This window comes from Mobula birostris, chromosome 31 (assembly GCF_030028105.1).
Source record: "Mobula birostris isolate sMobBir1 chromosome 31, sMobBir1.hap1, whole genome shotgun sequence".
In the NCBI taxonomy this organism is placed as follows: Eukaryota; Metazoa; Chordata; class Chondrichthyes; order Myliobatiformes; family Myliobatidae; genus Mobula; species Mobula birostris.
The window spans coordinates 27,656,015-27,675,543 of NC_092400.1; the positions used below are offsets into that span (position 1 = coordinate 27,656,015).

Sequence of the window (19,529 nt, forward strand, 5' to 3'; positions counted from 1 at the left end):
TTTTACAGGCCGCCACTGCTGTTGGTGGCTTGGCCGTGTGCTGAGCTTCCTATCATCCTGTTGCTTTCCTAACTATCATTCTAGTTTCCCCCCCGAATCATCTCAACTTGGACTTGGGATGAGATCACATGTAATTCTGCCCACCTAAATTCACAACCCGTGTGTGCACCCTAGTAGTTTTTAATGGGCAACTTAGAACCATGGACTTCAACGACCGGGAGTTATAACAACTTTTTAAATGTTTCCCCAGGCAATCTGGCTTACTACACTTCAGCAAGAACATGCAAAGTCTGCTGTTGTTCCACCAAGTTTGGTGTATTTGAGCATTTGAGCGGGGGGGTGGGGGGGATCACACTATCGCCATTTGCCCCAGGGTTCTCTAAACCTGAGAGAGATCTAAAGCTTCTGCAGTGTATTTAGTGTTTAAGTAATATTTGAGCGATATTGTAAATGTATGGCTTGATCAAGCATTCTTTGTTGTGTACATAATCCATTATGGGTTCTATGTAAGAAGTATGTGAATGGCATACGTCATTACGCCACTGCGTCACGTGTGAGCACCGCACTAAAGGAGAACTAAGTAGGCAAGTTATCCTGGACTCCCGAGCTTCTCGCTCGCTTCATTTCTGGAGTAACAAAACATAATAGCTTCTACTTCCATGTAGAAATCGGGCAGGGAAACGATCACAATGGGTGAGAACCTTTTCCAAATTTAAGTTTCTTCTGACATGAAGAATTCCCACTTGGTGTATACAGGACTACTCAATACTGTTAGCAGATGGAGGATGGGAGGCACTTTACTACATAAAAGGAAATATATATGAAAATGCAACCTTTAAAATATAGATGAAATTCCTTTCTTGTTCCCACATTCTGCTGTCAAACAAAACATGTGACAAGTGCCTCCTGCTAAGAGCATACATCTTTAAGGATTAATTTTCAATACCATGCCACACATTATTCCCCACAGACCACAGATAAGAAAAGTTACCTGCTTCCAGTGAATATTTTAATTCTTTTACAAAAGAAGCCAGAGACCAACACTACATGCAAGTTGTCAGATTTAGAAACACCTTGAAGAATCATATTGTGCTGGCTTAAGCTTAGTCTGAAATTAATAAAAGCACTTAGGGCATTGCACAAGCTGTGAAAGTTCAGTGGAAGTAGTAAGGAATTAAAAGTACTTAAAACTCTGCACAAACTGTGAAAGTTCAGTGAAAGTAGAGAGAAACAAGTCTGAGATGAGTACAAAGCACATTTCTACGGTTGCCAAAAATCAAACAGGGTACACAATTCACTAATGGACACACCAAAAAAATATATTGGATGCAAACTTTCTGAAGAATCATTCTAACCATCAGTCTGTCAAATCAAATATGACAAATATGCCAGAGTGCAGACAAGTATAACTTGTCAAAGATACAAGCAGATTTGCGGTTTCAACATTAATATTAAGATAATACTGATTACAAACTCTGGGTTAGATAGAGAGAAGAGGGGCAGAGAGAACATCAGAGGTGAACAAAGACGGGCATTGTAAGCAGATACAGATAAACAGAGTCGGAAACAGGCAGACAAAGACAGGAAGAGTAAACGGGCATGGATAGATGTAAAGGAAGACAGACAGGGAAATAAAGATGGACAAATACTTATTAGTTGGAGAGCTATGAATGTCTTTGCCTGCTTGGTCTCTATAGAGAAATATAGAGACCAAGCAGGCAGATACAGACAAAGACGTTCCTCCAAAGAAGTCCAGACCAATAGGCAAAGATGGACCGACTTAGCGTAAATAAACATAAAATGTTATGCGTATGAGAGATAGAGCACCAAAAACAGGGTCTTCAGCCCACTCAGTCTCCCTGACCATGAAACACCCATTTTACGCTAATTCTACAGTAATCCCATTTTTATTCCTCCACTTTCTCTTTAACTCTTCCCAAATTCTACCCCTCATCCACACATGAGGAGCAATTTACAGTGACCAATTAATTTACCCACCTGCATGTCTTTGGGATGTGGGTAGACGGTCAGGCAGACACAAGAATTTTGATACAAGTAGTCAATCATAGGCAGATGAAAGACTATAGAGGAGTCAGTGAATAGACATTGGAAGGTGCCTGAACAAAGGAACGGAAAATGAATAACGACAGATGAGAACAAACAGACAGACAAAGGGAGTCACAGAGAATGATGCAGACAGACAAATGAAGATAGACTGATTCGAACCGAAGGACACAGATAGACAGACAAACACAGAAATTCAGGTGTAAGGAGATGGATATAGTGGAGACAGGGAGACAGGAACAACTAAAGAACAGAGACAGATACGTGGATGTGAGAAGACAGATACAGACAACGGAGTCAGGCAGGAGGACAGACACATCTGTGAGGCCACAAGAACATGCAATATATCACATACAAGGCCTTACAAAGTTGGCAAAAACTGCACTGATCAAATTCAGCATTAAAATTTGCATTCAATTGCTTACAAACATGTTAAAACCAAACCCACAGCTATAACATTATCCTGAACATGCTGGCCATTGACACTATAAACATGCAATAATGAGCAGAACTGTTCATGGTGGAGGGAAGGTTTATTTTATCTGAATTATAAGACTGGACACTGATAGTATTTGCAGCATTTCATTTGGTAAAATTAACAGTCCTCCAGCAAATAATTATATGGAGACAATTTGTTTTTATTAACACCAATTATTTTCAATCCTTTGCTGAAAGCATAAACTCTCTGGGGTGGGCAGGGGTGTCTTCCCTCTCCTGAACATTCAGACTTTTTCAGCTGGGGAATGAGGCAGTGGAACCAACTCTCAAATCTTGAAGATGCCACCTCTCACCAACTCTCTCCAACCCTGGTGCCACCTCTCCTCTCCCGAAGATGCCACCTGTCACCACCTCTCCTCTCCTGAAGATGCCACCTGTCACCAATTCTCTCCAACCCTGAAGGTGCCAACTCTCCTCTCCTGAAGGTGCCACCTGTCACCAACTCTCCAATCCTGAAGGTGCCACCTCTCCTCTCCCGAAGATGCCACCTGACACCATCTCTCCTCTCCTGAAGATGCCACCTGTCACCAACTCTCTCCAACCCTGATGGTGCCAACTCTTCTCTCCTGAAGGTGCCACCTGTCACCAACTCTCCAGGTGCCACCCCTCCTCTCCTGAAGATGCCATCTGTCACCAACTCTCCTCTCCTGAAGATGCCACCTCTACCAACTCTCCTCTCCTGAAGCTGCCACCTAACACCATCTCTCCAATCCTGAAGGTTCCACCTCTCACCAACTCTCCTCTCCTGAAGGTGCCACCTGTCACCAACTCTCCTCTCCTGAAGATGCCACCTGTCACCAACTCTCCTCTCCTGAAGATGCCACCTGTCACCAACTCTCTCCTCTGCTGAAGGTGCCTCCTCTCGCTGGCACTCCTATTCAGAAGCCTGGTACATCTCCTTTCAAATGTGCTGACTTTCAATGGTCTTCCTTCCCTGAAATCCCCTCTCCCTGATACCAGTCCATACTTGAGTCTCTCCTATCTTACTGTGCTCACTTTTGCTGGCTACTGGTACTAGTCACTCTCCATTCCTTTTCTCAGATGATTGTGTTTCATATTTGAATTTATGATTGAATTATCTGACCTGTGTTGCATCATAACTCCCTCACCGACCTCCCCAGGTTAACAGTGAACAAGTTCCAGGAAATGAAACTGAAAATTATAAAGTTAAAACTAAAGTAGGTTGTATAGTTGTCCATCAAACCATTTGAACAAGCTTTTTTTGTTTAATAACATTCTTTTCCTTACTTCACCTTAATAGGGGTTCCTAACCTGGGGTCCATGGAGCTTTTGGTTAATGGTAGGGGCCCATGGCATAAGAGAGGTTAGGAACACCTGCTTTACAAGTTAATGTGATGTCAATCTCCAAATTCTGAGATAAACCCAACAGAAGTGAAGCAACTTCAGCTTAGCGGTGATAATAGTCTCACAGAGTATAACATGGATGTCAAGACCCCGAATTCGAGGGGGAAGCAGAGTGAAACTACATTGTCTCCTGTCACATTGTGCACACATCCACTTGGACAGAATCCAGACCCATATTGGATTTATGATTTTACTAAACAGTTGCGAAACCATTTATATAGCTGAACATATTCCACATATTAGGTCAAACCAAAAACTCATAGTCTCTGATAACACTAATAACCTCTGTAAAGGGACTGACTGTATTCAAAGTAATAGTGACACTGTCTGTAAGAGGATTAACTGTATTTGAAATAGACACACAGTTTCTGTTACAGGGCAGACTGTCCACATGGTACACTGACAGTGTCTGTAGGAGAACTGATGGATTCATAATAAGACCAACAGTGTCTGCATAGGGATTTACTGTATTCGTAATAAGATTGACTGTGGTTGCATGAGAACTGACTGTATTCATAACATAACTGACATTATCTCTAAGAGTTTTGAATGTGTCACTGAGAGGATTGACAAGCCTAGATTTTTCCAATAATTGTTACTTAACATTAGCAGTAAGTCTATGGGCTTCCAGCAGGTGTTAAGTACTGTCGAAAAGAAACCCTAAGCCACTGTTTCCTCCACAACTGACAGAGGGGAGTTATACATTGCCAACTAGGCAGTTAGCTAGGCCGCCCAATACAGAAAGTACTGACTTGTTATTCTATAGAAGTCCAGGGTTGACACTGGGCAGCGATCCACCAGACGGACAGAGATGGTGAGAATTAGTAAAGGAGAAGTGAGAAGGTTGACTGTGGCAAGGTTGGCTCTGCCCATGATAGACGGGCACATCTGAATAATATTACTTATTCAAACCACATCAGGAGATGGCCAAGGACAGACAGAGAAGGAGGACGTTCATTGCTGCCTTAAATGCCAGTGGCATAATGGGCAGTATTAAGCAAAAAACACATTAATGATGTCTTCCTTATCATTGTCTGCCCATGTTAATAAGCAAATGAGACCTCTACTGTTAGACTACACTGTAGCACTCAGACTGCTGACAATATCCATGTCTTGAAAACTATTGTTGAAAATTCGGTAGTGTATCACACCTTTCACCTTTTATCATTTTCATGAGCTTTCATCTCCCCTCCCCTCCCAACTAAAACAAGTTCTCCAACTTCCCTTCAGGATCTGCAAAACATCAACTCTTATCTCCAAAATCACATCTATCAGAATCAGATTTAATATCATCAACATATGTCGTGAAATTTGTTACTGTTACGGCATCAGTACAATGCAATACATGCTAAATAAACATATCGAGAAAAAAATTAATTACAGCAAGTAGATATATGTCTATTAAGTAATTTAGTTAAAACAAGTAGTGCAAAAAAACAGAAATAAAAAAGTAGTGAGGTAGTGTTCATGGATTCAATGTCCATTCAGTAATCCGACGGCAGAGGGGAAGAAACTGTTCCTGAATCATTGAGTGTGTGCCTTCAGGCTTCTGTACCTCCTTCCTGATGGTAACAATGAGAAGAGGCCTGGGAGATGGGGATCCTTCATGATGGAAGCTGCCTTCCTAAGGCAGCTCTCCTTGAAGATGTCTTGGATACCATGGAGGCTGGTACCCATGATGGCGCTGACTAATTTTACAATTTTCTGCAATTTATCTTGATCTTGTGCAGTATTCCCCCCTCCCCCACGCCACACAGCGATGCAGCTAGTCAGAATACTCTCCAAGGTACATTTGTAGAAGCTTCCGAGTGTTTTAGTTGACACACCAAATCTCTTCAAACATAGAAATCAAAGCACGAAGCTTCAGCGTGCCATATACTGCAACAGAAAGGAGGCTAAGAAAGTATCAGAGTCGAGGTTGAATCCTGCACCAGGACTTACTTACTGGGCTGTGGTTGGAAGCAAGCGCCCAACCAAGTGGTACTGATGGAAACTGTAGGCCTCTGCAACCCAGCTAAGTGTCAAGGGACTGAACCTCTTATTCTGTACAGATAAGCAATGCTTGAATGAAGTCATCAAACTTGAACTCACACACACACACACACACACACACACACAGAACATTTTAATTACTAACAACCCCCTCCACCATCAATGTCTCTTGAACATTGCTTGTTTCCCAACCCACATGAGGCAACAGGTGGAAATTCTCAATCATTAGACTTCAGAACAGGAGGTTTGTTTTTTCTAAGTATGCATTGGTTCCAAAATAATTCCAAATAAAGCACTGATTTAATTGTTCTTCAATAAGTGAGCTATTTACAGCAAGAGTAATTAACACCTTCATTGCAGCCTTCCTCAGCTAAGGCTGAAACTAAATACCCAGCACAGAAATACTTTCACACAGAGGTGTCATTATCGGTTCCAAGTCACTAGCATAGCACCATTGTTGAGAATGACACCTAACTTATCACTCCCATTTTAAGTTTTGGAAGGATCAATAGATTAAAAATATTAGAAAGCTACCCTTCATCGTCGAACACCAGCTAGTCCACGGTTACAGCAAAGGTGTCCCATCATCATTCTCCCCCACCATCCACTCTCCAAAAAGCAACCTGATCCCCATTTTCCTGGCAGTCTTCAGTCCGGATCAGAAGAGTGTGGATCATGTGCTCTCTAGCATCACAGATATCAGTGCGCAAACATATCAGGCAGCCAGCCAGCAGCCCTTTAATCCCAAGCCATTTCTCTCCCCGACTGCTCTCACTCTTAGAACCAGGCACTGAGGACTGATGTCGTAACAGGAAGGAAATCAGATTCATATTAAAGAAAACAATTGTGGATCGGCTTCCTGTTAAAAAAATACAAAGTGAGAGAATCAGAGTTGGGGCGAAAACACAAAACAAAAGAGGGGAGGAGAATTTATTTTTGCATTGAGATGTAATGACCTTGGGTCAGTGGAAACAAGTCAAGTCAATCAAGTTATTGTAATTTAACTATATACATGTATATAATCACAAAATGTATATAGAAACAGCGTTTCTCTGAACCAGGGTGTAAAGCATATAGTATACATAACACATGATAACTTATGGAGGTAAGGATAAATTCTACAGATGAATCACATAGAAATAACAAGCTGAAGTGTATTAATATTAAATATTGTACAGTACAGATTAACCAGTGACACTTCGAATACGATGCGTAGATCGAATATAGACTTTCAGAGGAGAATTAGATAAATGCTTGGAAAAAGAACAGTTGCAGGATTATTGACAAAAAAGAGTGACAGGGAATTATTAAGTAACTCTTTCAAAAATGTTCCATTCTGGGGCTTATGGTTTTGTGACTCCAAGGCTTGTGGAACAGACTGCATGATGACAGAAATGGGGGGGGGGGGGGAGACAAAAAACAGACAATTGCAGGTAAATGCCAACCAACCTTTTCATACGTACAATCAGTGGAGATGTAGAACAACTTATCAAAGAAGATGCACTGAAGTAATTGGATGCAGCTCCCAAAAAAATTAAAGAATGTGTTAAGTTGCAACGACGTGGGTTGATATCAAAAGAAAGATGGGGCATGTTTCTTCCTTCCTAATAGTTCTTCCCTTCCTTCTCAAACATTCTATTTCCATATCTCAGTAAAACGTGCATTGACCAGCAAGAACAGCGATCACATTGAACTGAACCTCTGATTGAATTTACAGTACGGTACAAAAGTCTTAGACACATACATAGAGCTAGGGTACCCACTACTGTTGCTTAGCACTGTATTTGTCAACGTGGAGTGGAGAGCGAGTTTGTAAATCTGGTGGGAGGAAAGGATGTAGGGAAAGGTGAGGGTGGAGTGCCATGGGACAGGGGGCAGAGAAGGAGTGCCAAAGATAGGGGCAGGGGGTGGCATGGGTGCAGGCACATGCAATCCTGAGACACCGGGCAAGGTCAATAAACAATTGGTTTATTGATCATTACAGAATGTCTCTTTGGTTCTTCCCGCTCCCTCCTCTCTCCCTTCCCCTTTTCCAAACCATGATTCCCCTCTCCCTGCTCCAGCACCACTCTCAGTCCATAATCAAGACCTATATCAGAATCAGGTTTGTCATCACTCACATATGTTATGAAATTTGTTTTCTTTGTGGCATCAGAACAGTGCAATACATAAAATCACTACAGTAATGCGCAAAAGTCTTTTATATCCTAGTTATATGTGCACAGTACTGTAGATTAAAGGCAAAAATTGCTATAATGCATTTCTAGTATCAACAATATTATTACTTTGGTGTACAAATGCAACTATTCCTAATTCCGATTATTCTGATTCTATTTGAAACTCCTGGTTATAGTATTTTGTAAACAAATTACCTTTTCTTTGTACTTTAAAGAATTAATCACTTGGTGAAAGGAATTTCACTTGGATCTATAAAGGAATATTGGATGCTGATCTGGCACAGTTTTAATACCGAAGTGAACACAAATCGGAGTGTTATTGCAGCGTCTTGTTTGAAAGAAATTCAAACAAAGTGAAAATAGTTCAGGCAAGTTATCAATCTGTAAATTGGTATGCGATTTCTAATTTAATACCCAGATTACAAAGCAGAGAGCGACTATCAAAGGAGCTCAACCAAGGGATGGAAGAATCAATTCGCCAAGCCAGCACCTCATAGTTTCCACACCAGACAGATCCCACTATGTATTTGCTTAATGCAGTAAATGACACTCATGATCCCATTCTCCTCGGAGTAAACAAATGGCGTAAATTGCAAAGGCTTTAGGAGCCATTTTCAGCATCAATAGATCAAAATTGACGGAGTTTAATTACATGAGCTGTGCATTTTTGTTTTTTAAAAAATGACTGTCGGCGTAAACCAAATTAATTAGAAAACCTAACCGAAAGTGAGACACACTGACACAAATGATCAGCGAAACCTGTATCAAGCCCAGGGTGGCTGGAAACAATTTCGGCAGATGAATAGTCCCTTATTGTACAGAAAATCAAATATCCCCACAGACCATTTCTTGGGATCTCTCCTACAGCAGCCGTTCAATAGATGAATAGGTGGTTAATATAAAGCTGAACAAGCGCTTATTCCCTTCTCTATTTAATGATTACTATTGTGTGGACCGAGCTCCGCAGATTTCATTCCTGTGCTCAGAAACAACCTGTTTGTGTCACGAATATAGAGTTCTTCTTCAAACTCCATCGTTGTTGTGCGGGAATCCCGTATTCTCAAATGTTTGGGGGTGCGAATTCAATCGTATTGCAGTTTGAGCAGACTGCAATGGGATTTGTTTAGAAATTAGAGCTATGTACGCCACTAATGGATACATATTCGCAGGAGACTGGATGCAAAAACGGGGTTTATCCAGAAAGCAGAATGAAGGGAATTAATAGTTTCAATTTCAGTTCACTTTCAGCCCCCACACGGAAACAGATAACTGACATAATTCCTGTCTGCAGTGTTCAAAATCTTACCGTGAAATACATATACATAAAAGAAAGCTCTGTGTGTGGGTGGTGTGGAATTATGAGAGAAGAGGGGAGAGTGCCATGTGGGGTAATGAATTCACGTAAGTTTAAGAACAGGATAAGTGCATGCGTGAGGGAGAGAGAGAGAGGACACGTATCGCACTGTCACTCCCACACACGCATAATCTATTCACATATCCATATATTAGCACACACAGTGAGAAATATAAGGACATTCAAGTCAATCAGATGTGCCGGTTATACAATGAGATGGAAAGTTGGGTTAGGTTACGATCGAAATACACCCGAAAACATCGCAGTGATCCAAAGAGAGCTATTACCGCTCATGGTTCGGTTACAGGAACAGAGGTAGATCCCCAAATCCTGGGGTCCCCTACAGGGATAAAGCCCCCAGCGCGTCTACGAGAAGGCGGCTTCTATTTCAGCGGTCTGGGACAAACAACTCACTCCAGTTCCATAATTACCCCCAGCGGGAGCCCAGCGCCCACACCAACAGAAGGGCAGTTCGAGCACTCGTTGTGTTACTGCTGTCTCTCTCCCAGTCCAGATCTTCCCTTCAGTAATTCGAGATTAGTTTCAATCGAAGAAAGTCATCGCAGGTATTGTGATGCCTCTTCGGATTGATAAACTGTGGGTAAAGTTGATTTAAAAGATCCAACGCTCCTCGCAGCACAAGATTCCGAAGAAAAATACCACGGAGAACACAAAAATTTAATCAAATCACCGGGGGGGGGGAGGTTATAATATAATATCTCAATTATTATCAGCTCAAAATACCTAAGTAAATTTAGAAGTATTAGAGCAACCAGGACACAATCATGTTTTAATCAGTAATCGTGATATCTGATCTGTGCCATGTCAAAGGAGGGAAAAAAGTTTAAACGAACCATTCTTGCCTGTTTCTGTAGCCTCTGTGTGTGTGTGTGTGTGTGTGTGTGTGTGCGTGTGTGCGTGTGTGTGTGTGTGTGTGTGTGTGTGTGTGTGTGTGTGTGTGTGTGTGTGTTTCTCTTTCTCTCTCAGCTTGCTTTGCAAGTTGAATTGGGTCCCGGTTCGCGTATCAGGGTGGCTGGGAGAGATCCCTATTAAATTTAGAACGCCTTCCGCATTCTGCCGCCCCTGTGAAATATTTAAGAACACATTCACCATTAGAATCTGCCAATCCAACAACAAAGGATGGTTACGAAGGCTAAAATCCCCGCAGTCTAATCTAATAATCAAATGCCTTGCACTGGCAAAAATTCCATTCCCGGCGTATCCCTTGCTCCTCTCATTTCCCCACTTGTTTCGATTGCCACGGTTTAGCCAGCAGCCCGTTCCCCAGACACTGTCTAGCACCGGAGCAGCTTTTAAGGTTAAAGTCTGGTAGTATTGAAAGCGTTACCCCTCTGAGGACTCCAGGAATGTTTCAGTTCCAGAGAAGCAGATGTGTTTCCCATCACTCCATAGCGCGAAGCAAAATCAACCCGTGCGCTCTGTTACCCGGGGCATTCTTCGCTGTGCCGTACCCTTGTCTTACTAACCTATAGCACATTAAGAGTGTACTCTGAGTATCACACCTGCAACATCACACTAAAAAAAATGATTCACACATCAGTACAAGTGTCCCAAATCTGCTATTACAAAACACTACGAATCTAACCTGGAATGTCACGCATTGAGAATTAAAGCACACAGACGCGCATTCCTACTATTAGCCACTGATAAACCATAGCGCATTACAATGGGCTCTGTATTTTCCAATAAGACGAGTCAGTTAATGCGTCTAACGCTGGGTAAACCGTTCTTACATGACACTGCCGAGCCGCGTTAAAGGCGCTATGTGAATTCAAATTGTTGAATGTCATCTATCAATTTTCTAGCACCTGACCAGCTGCTGCCATCACATTAGGAAGCGACCGGATGTATTTCTAGTTTCAGTAAACTATACAGAAAGTGACAGTGCCGAAACTGCACAGTTACCGCAGATAAACAGGGCGCCTCTCTCAGCACAGGGTCACAGCGGGTAAGGATGCCTTTCCATTCATCCCCTTTGTACCGAGTACAGGATCCAGACACAACACAACTCCCAGGCAGCACAAAGCGAGGATCCAGACAGAACTAGCATTCCCCAATTATTCCAAATTCAATTTCCGAGTATTCGGAATGGTCTCCTCCCGACCAAGCCAACAATCACCCACCCAAACAACAATCCTGGTGTCTGATTAACAAATAGAAAACGGTCTGGACTAATTCGCCTCGAAAGCACTTTTATGCAGTTGCAAGAAGTTGGAAAGGGAGAGTGCTAACGAGTGAGAGGGACGATTATATTGCAAACAGGTGCGGCTGCGAGGAGGCGTCCTGTTAGTAAAGTCACCCTGAGTTATAACTGCATCAAAATTACCAGGGAATGCCGCTCTTGGCTGTGTTTTGTGTGGTTTCTGATCGATGGCTTTTTTTTTGTAAGAATATATCGTGGCTTCTCTCTAAGATTATTTTGCACAGTAGAGACAAAGTTTTACATGTAGAGCAGGTTTGGATTTTGATTGCAATCTTGCGCCCGTCTAGCGGCTGTATTGACCATTTCCTGCTTTCTGACGAAGTCAAGCTTAGCTCCATTTAAGGTTCAAAGTTAAAAAAAATACTATCAAAGATGCGTGAAAGCGCCCATCCGATAACACCAGGTGCGGGCAAATGGGACAGAGGTGAGCGCATTCATGGGATGCCACCTCCATACCGTGGTTACAGGGAAATCAACTTTACCATACACATCTGAACTGTCAGGCTTTACAGGCAATAAATCAAATCCAAATAATCATTTCAGACAAAATAAACATAACTTCCCCCAAGCACGCCACCATAACATCTTCATGGTGGGCCTGGACAAACTGCTGGGGCAATGTTTATTGTTTATGAAATATGTACAGCTTGTTCACAAAACATTTAAAATACTGCGTGTCCGTGTGGGGACGGCCGAAAACATCACGGAAGACAGAGTCGCTCCGAACACGAAGTCGGAAGAGGGGAGGGTGTGCGAGGTGAGGATGAGTGTATCGGTGTGAGAGTGAGCCTGGTTGTAAATCGCTGTGGTTGCAGCCGTTTGTGCTTGTATATTGGAACTGTGGTCCTTAGAACATGTATTGATAAACAAGAGAAAATGTGCAGATGCTGGAAATCAAAGTAATTAACACACAAAATGCTGGAAGAATTCAGCTGGCCAGGCAGCGTCAATGGAAAAGAGTCAACAGTCGATGTTTCGGGCCGAAACCCTTCTTCAGGACCCATTAGGGAGTGTGCTTAGTTTCATCTTCCTGTGTATGGGGTGTATATAATTATGTGTATGGGGTGTATATAATTATGTGTAGCCGTGTCTTCAAGAGTGCATGTGTATTAACAGAAACATTTAATTTATGCAGCTGGAGCAATGTCTGAAGAAATTATTAATCCCAACAGAAACAACTTTTGTGACCGCACGTACCAAAGGCAAGGAACCTTATGCGCGCCTCTAAGTTTTGTGACCGATTTTAGATGTGGGTGTGAGTCTGAATCTGCGTAGTTGTTTTTAAAGCGTGCATTTGTCGGAGACAGCGCGCTAAAACCGTAGGAAACACGGAAACAAAGCAGTTCGTCAATAGTAGATGTTACAGGTCAACAAGTCCACATGATGAATGTTTATTTCAGACTCATTCCTCAGCCAAACCAAGAATACAGCTGTACAGGAATTCTGCTAACCAGTTATTGATCCAGTTGGCCCTAACCGTTGTGAACATAAAAGGCCAGCAAGGACGGCGTGCAACTACATTTAAAAATGGAAAGAAGATTCTCAACGAACCGATTTATGTCCTTGCAGTGGCGGAGCTCAGAGAATGCTGATGTGCGTCTTCCCTCCACAGACCCTGCATGTTAAACACGCCCGCTTCACATTACAATACTCCTGTGCTGAGTATTAAATAGAACAAAGGAACTATCCGAAGAGCTATTTCTGCACTTTCGCACTGGGGAGACTGTGACGATCGCTTTATTCTGTTGCAAACTTCTCCATCTCCCACCTACCTACCTCCTAGCCCTCCACTCCTCAGCTACCCCTCCCCCTCTCCCCCCCCCCCCCACCCCGCAATCCACTTTCAGTGAGGAGTTAAAACCGTGTCAGCCCGATAATGTGGACGTGTTAGGAGCCAGGCAGCCAAACCACAGATGTGAGCTGGCAAGCAAGGCAAGAGCAGCACACAGCTGCAAAGACCTGTTGTGTAGTTTCGCCAATAAATTGGAGATAGTCCGCTTTAAAACTGAGGCAAGGAAATTATTGTTGAGAAAATTTAAATCAGAATAAACCAGTATAGCTTTGATTTCCAATATATCTCTTCAAAACGTATTGAATTATAAATCTGATATTAATGGAATTGAAAGTCTTATGAGATTAGTCTCAAACTGAGCAACTCCTGAAAAAGACTGTGTGCCTTGAACCTAAATAATCAGTGATTTTTTTTGTATGTCGATAACAATAGTATTAACCCAAGCTTCACTGAAGCACTCTGCTAATTAAGCGGTAACAGAGGTGTGGGCACCCCTCGTCCTCAAACCAGTGACACACACACACACACACACACACACACTTCAAATAAACTTCCAATGAATATATCTGAAAGTAATGCTGGTGGCGTGCGCACTCAGTGTACTGCCAAGTCGAACTTTAAGCAACCCAGTGTTCCTCTCTGGCCTCTGATCAAACGCGACAACTCCTCGGGAGGTCCACAAAGGGTTAAATTAACCAATGTTAAAGACGGAACGCTCACCAACCAGACTGGGGGGGATTCAAACCCTGACGGCCTGTCTATTGTTTTCTCGGGTAGTTCCTTCGGATTCCCGTGTTTACAACTTGTCTTAAAAGTCCCCAATTTCATTTACGACCATATATATATATATATATATATATACATATATTTAAATTATAAAACGATTAGTGTTAGGTGAAGGACGTTACTATTGCTAAAGGAATTGAGATGGTTCTGTTTGTAATGGATTTTCACTGCTACACATTAAGAAGGCAAATCTTCCTGGAACCTGATCAGCTCGCCCTCAGTCAATTATCAATTCATTATAGAAAATGTTAGTCTTTGCGAGAACAAGTATTGTCCTTTAATTTGAAAGTGAAGTCACACACCTCTAACTCACAAACTCTTGCCTCTCTTCACCACCTTATTCTGTTTGGTCTACAGAACTAATCCAGCCTGTAACCATCTACCCAAGGAGAGTGCAAACCGCCATGGTTCTCTCTGGAAACTTCCCCTTCCTAATCTGTATTGAGAATTGGACAGCCACAGATACTCTGGTCAGACTGACCACTTAGCGAGATATAACGTGGTTTGTGGATCTACGTAAAAGAAACTAAGAAGTTACCTTCTTTGTTGGAACTTGCGGGTTTGGCCTTTTCCCAAGGTGCCATTTGCTTGTCTTCATCCTGTGGATCCATCATGGCCTTGTCGCTAGGCATGTACCAGGTAGAGTTATGCTCTGCCATCAGTGACTCAATGTCTATCGTGCTGATGGCAGCTTTGCCATTGTCCGTGCCGCAAGCGGCCAGTTCTGTGTCCCCGTTCTGACCGGGGCACTCGACCTTTTTGTTCTTCATTGCGAGGGGCTGGTCTTCGGATATGCTGAACTGTTGCCGCTGCAGCTGGATCTGTGCTTGCAGGATTTCCAGCGGGTGAATCTCGTCCTGCGCTGACGTGCTGGTTGGAGTTCGGACCTGCTCCATCCCGGGAGTGCCCGGGTGCCCACTCCCGCTGCTGCTGAGCCCGAAGCTGTCAGCGACAGCGCCCGCATTAGAGGTAGTGTTGCTGTTGGGATGTGCATTGAGCATGGCGTGACCCATCTGTTTCAGGCCGTGCTCAACCCGTTGCAGTTTGGGGGAACTGGTCATTAACCGCGTGGATTTGGATAGGTTGTTGTCAGAACTCGATGACACCTCGTCCTCGTTCGCATAATTGTTGCTGACATCGTCCGAGAAGTCGACCTGGGGTGAACTGCCATCGGACTTTGTCACGCTTTGAATCCCACTGTCCAGGGAAGACATGAGGTCGGGTTGGTCTGGGAGTAGCAGGTCATTCCCCTTAGCCCAGGATGGCGAGGTGAGGGACTTATCCTGCGGGGTCCCACCTCGATCTCCGCCGAGTGAGGACTGACCCTGTTGCCCGGGACTGACCACTGGATTCACATTCTCCGCTGAATACTTGTCAAAGAAGTTCCCTGGGCTAACGTGGCCACTGTCTCTTTTCCTCCTCCCTCTCCCTCTCCCGGCCTGTCCTTTGCTCTCAGTTGGAACGGCCTCCAGCCCATAGTTTGGGGAGAGGTTGCATTCGGGCGGTGTGGGCTGGTTCTGGCCCTGCGTGCAGTTTTGGGCCGCTGGGGCGGCCAGTTTGCCGCTCCCGTTACCGGATACCCCCATCTGGTTGCTTTGAGGCGTGTTGCTCTGGAAGTATTCGGGACCGTTCCCAGAGCTCCCAGTGGAGGCGCCACCGACGCCCCCAACACCGGCCCCACCACCGCTGCTCGGGCCTCCGCTCCCACCATCCTGCTCGGTTTGACTAAGTTTGCGTTTCCCTTCGTTCTGGTTTTTCTTGTTGAATGTGACATTGAGATTCGGGGCTCCCAGACTCGCAATCATGTTCTGGCAGGCAGTGGAGAGGGCGGCGAGGCAACTCTGACCATAAATGGTGCTGTCCTTAGCACCCGGCTTACTGAAGGAGCCCAAGGACAGGGAGCCGATCTTGCTCATGGAGGGGCGCTGGTTGGGCTGGAATTCGTTCTGGGCCGGGTAACTGCCGGGGGATGGAGGTACGCCCGCTGCGTTGTTGTGCGGGTTAGCGGATCTACTTGGGCCCCCAAACGGAAAGCCCGGCTGCCCGCCAATTTGGGGCCCAGGGAAGTCGGGGCCTCCTCTTCTATCGGTTGAGGTGTTAGGCAGGCCGATGCCCGCACTGGGGGACTGCATTTGAGAGACATTGCCCATATTGCTGCCAAACTGAGAGTGCATCCCAGGAGAGTGCAAACCCTGTACATGTCCCTCGCCTGGCATTCTCATTGACTCCTGCATACCCAGTCCGTTCCCACCTGTCCTGAATAACATATTTGACCCATTCTGCGGCAGGTTCATCTGGACAGATTCGTGGGGGCTGCCGTCAGTAGCCACAGCGGACCCACCGAGCCTTCTCTGCAGCAGGTCCCCAGAAGGGTGCGGGCCCGCAAACCACGAGTTCTCCTGGGCCATGGGTGGATTCTGAGGATCAAAATTCGACATCCTGCCGCCGCTTTCCCGCTCAAAGTTCGGCTGGGACAGCGTTCCCACTTGGCTGTTGTGCGCCATGCTGTTTTGATTGACATCTCCATGGTGGCCCAGATGCTGGAGATCGGATTGCCTCATTCGGTGCCGCTGGTTCCGCGACACCATTTGCTTAAACATTATCAGCATGTTCTGGCGCTGCTGTAAGGACTGCTGGTCGGTCCCCGGGTGCTGAAGAGGGGGACCGTGGGGGAAGCCTTCTGGGCCAGGGGGTGAAAACTCATTGGGCAGTCCGGGGTAGGCAGACGGCGACAAATGGTTTTCCAAACTCGCGTTATGCAAACTGTTACCACTCCAAGTCGCACAACTGTCCACGCTGTGGTTACTGGCAAAGTCAAACCTGGGCCGCTTCGCCACGTTGAGGTACGGGGCGTCAAAATGCTGCAGCCTCTGGTTAGCCTGATGTTGAATGTTGAACATTGGCTCGCTGTAAGGGTGGACATTTCTGTTCTCAAGTCTCTGAATCGGGTATTCAAACGGAGCGTGCTGATTCTGCAGCATCGGCCCATTGTCCTGCACGCTGGAGTTAGGAGCGCTGGCCTCCGCTTGCTGTTGCCTAGGTATCGCTGGGGGGCAAGAGTTCTGCCGTGCAAGCAGACCCGCCTGTTGCTGCATTAGAGGATTCCTGGCAGCGACCCCGGGCTCCATGCCCACAGACATCTTCCGAGCATTCCCAAACCTCTCGTAAAACGCACCATGCTGCTGTGGAGGGTGGACTTTCCCCACGCTCACCATGCCCGGCGCCCTGGGCAAGGCGGGGCTGCCGGGAAAGTTACTGCTGGGCACCTGCCTGCCGGGGCCGCCGTAGTGAGGGAGTTGTGCGCCGGACTCCGAGGAGGAAAAGACCGGCATGTCAAAGGGAGGGTCGCTCGGGTAGTTGTATTCCATCGAGTCCACAGGCGGCTGGGTCTGCAGGCGCCTCTGCTCCAGTCCGTGTGCCTCGGATGAGGAAGAGGTTGGAAGACCATGGAAAGAGGCAGCGCGGTTGGGGGACTGGTCCAGAGGTAGACAAGGCGTGTGATTAGATGACGGGGTATGGTGCTGGTGGTAGTCCGTCAGGTTCCCTGATCTCCCTGGGGCGGGCTGCTGCTGCTGCTGCTGTTGTTGCTGTTGTCCAAACGCCTCGCCTCCCCCGCCACCTTGGTTCTCGGCCATGGGGTCGTAAGTTTCTCCGAAGGCAGGCTGCTGTCCGCTCAAAGGGTTACTGCTGTAGCCGGGCGCCCCCAGGAGCCGCCCCCCGTGGAGGCAGGAAGGACCGGGTTCAGATCCGCAGAAGCTACCGCTGAAGTGGTGGTGGGCGTGCGGGTGGTGATGGTGGTGCCCGTTGGGGAAGTAGGCGTGGGCTGCCGAGGGCTGGGGTTGAGCCTGGGGCTGGGGGGGAGGAGGAGGTGGAGGAGGCTGCGGCTGGGGGGGAGGCGGCGGCTGGGGCATGGCCCCGGCCCCGTGCAGCTCCGAGTGGCCCCGGGTGTGGAAGGCGTACTGCTCACCGCCCAAAGCCGGGTTCATGCCCAGCCCCAGCATCGGGGGCTCGCTCAGGGCGTTGATCCCCTGCTCTCCCATGGCACTGCCACCCCCGCCGGGGAAACCCGGGCCCTTGTAATGCCCCGACATATCCAAGGCAGCTTGGCCGAAGTTTCTCTCCGCTCCTTGGCCACCGCTTCTGCTGAACTGATTCAGCCCGAACATACTTCCCAAAGCCCCGATCAATACGGCATGACAGCCGAGCCCCCGGAGCTATCTTCACAGTCTCAAACACAGTAACAAAAATACAATAATTAATGGAATTAAAATAGCCCAAATCAAAATAAAACCATAAAAAGTAAATTGTGGGGAAATAAAGATTCCGGTCGCTTCAGTATCCAAGGTCCAAATATTATTTTAAAAATGTCTCAAACACAATGAGAAAGGTTTGCAGAGAACTCACCCTGCTTCAGGATCACATTGTGATTGCTTTATCTCAATAATGTCACTTCAGCCTTCGTTTAAGCATTTTGTTGTTCTTTTTCTTCTATTTAAAAATAATTCTTAGATTTTATTATTTATTCTGAATCTCCTCTTTCTGTCCTTGATTTTGACAAGAGGGATGAAACCTCCCAGCTCCGTTCTATTCGGGAAAAAATAGGGGGTTGAGTTTTTCTCTCCCTCTCTCTCTGTTGTCCGGCGATTAGTCCAGAGAAGGCGGCGGGATGAGATCGGGCAGAACGCGCTAGGACAGTGCACTCACTGCCCGCTCACAGTGGCTCCAAACTTGCAGACATCCAGTGACTTGAAATCCCCGGAGCAAACAAATCCTGACTGGAATATTGTAGTTGCAATTCGCGTTCCCTTGTAAAAATGTTGATCCAACACATGTAAGTGAGCACTGTCTGTTTTCACTCTTTCTCTCTCTCTCTCTGTCTGTCTGTGCGTCTCTCTCTCTCTGTCTCGATCACTACTGCTGGTTAGAGGAACACAGCCTGATCTCATCCCCCGGAAAGCCAGCAACAAGTTTGCATACTGGTGTCTGCAATCAATTTCAGCCATTATTCCTCCACCAATCATTGCTACGCATGCTCCTGGCCAGAAGGCGGGGCTTGGAGTTAAGGTGGACCGGGATACGTCCCTCCCTCAATAAAAATGGAAAGACAAAGAGGAAAATGGACAAAAAAAATCTGAGGGAGAAGGAGAAAGAGAGAGAGAGGGAGGGAGGAGTTCGACTGGGAGCGGAGAGGGGGGAACCACAAAGTAACACAGGATCTTGATTTCGAGTCAAGCTGATCAACTAGGGCTCATAGATAAACCAACTGTATTTAGAGCA

At 45.7% G+C, this 19,529-nt stretch overlaps 1 protein-coding gene across 4 annotated transcripts in view; it reads right to left on the minus strand.

Moving 5' to 3' along the window:
* mn1b (meningioma 1b) overlaps positions 1-19,262 on the minus strand; it is a 180,180-nt gene extending 160,918 nt beyond the window's left edge. For all 4 annotated transcript variants that reach the window (XM_072247992.1, XM_072247995.1, XM_072247994.1 and 1 more), the window contains exon 1: positions 14,791-19,262. In XM_072247992.1, coding sequence (XP_072104093.1) covers positions 14,791-18,418 — 3,628 coding nt within the window. In that variant the 5' untranslated portion in view covers positions 18,419-19,262. The remainder of the gene's footprint in view (positions 1-14,790) is intronic.
* Positions 19,263-19,529: the final 267 nt, after the last annotated feature.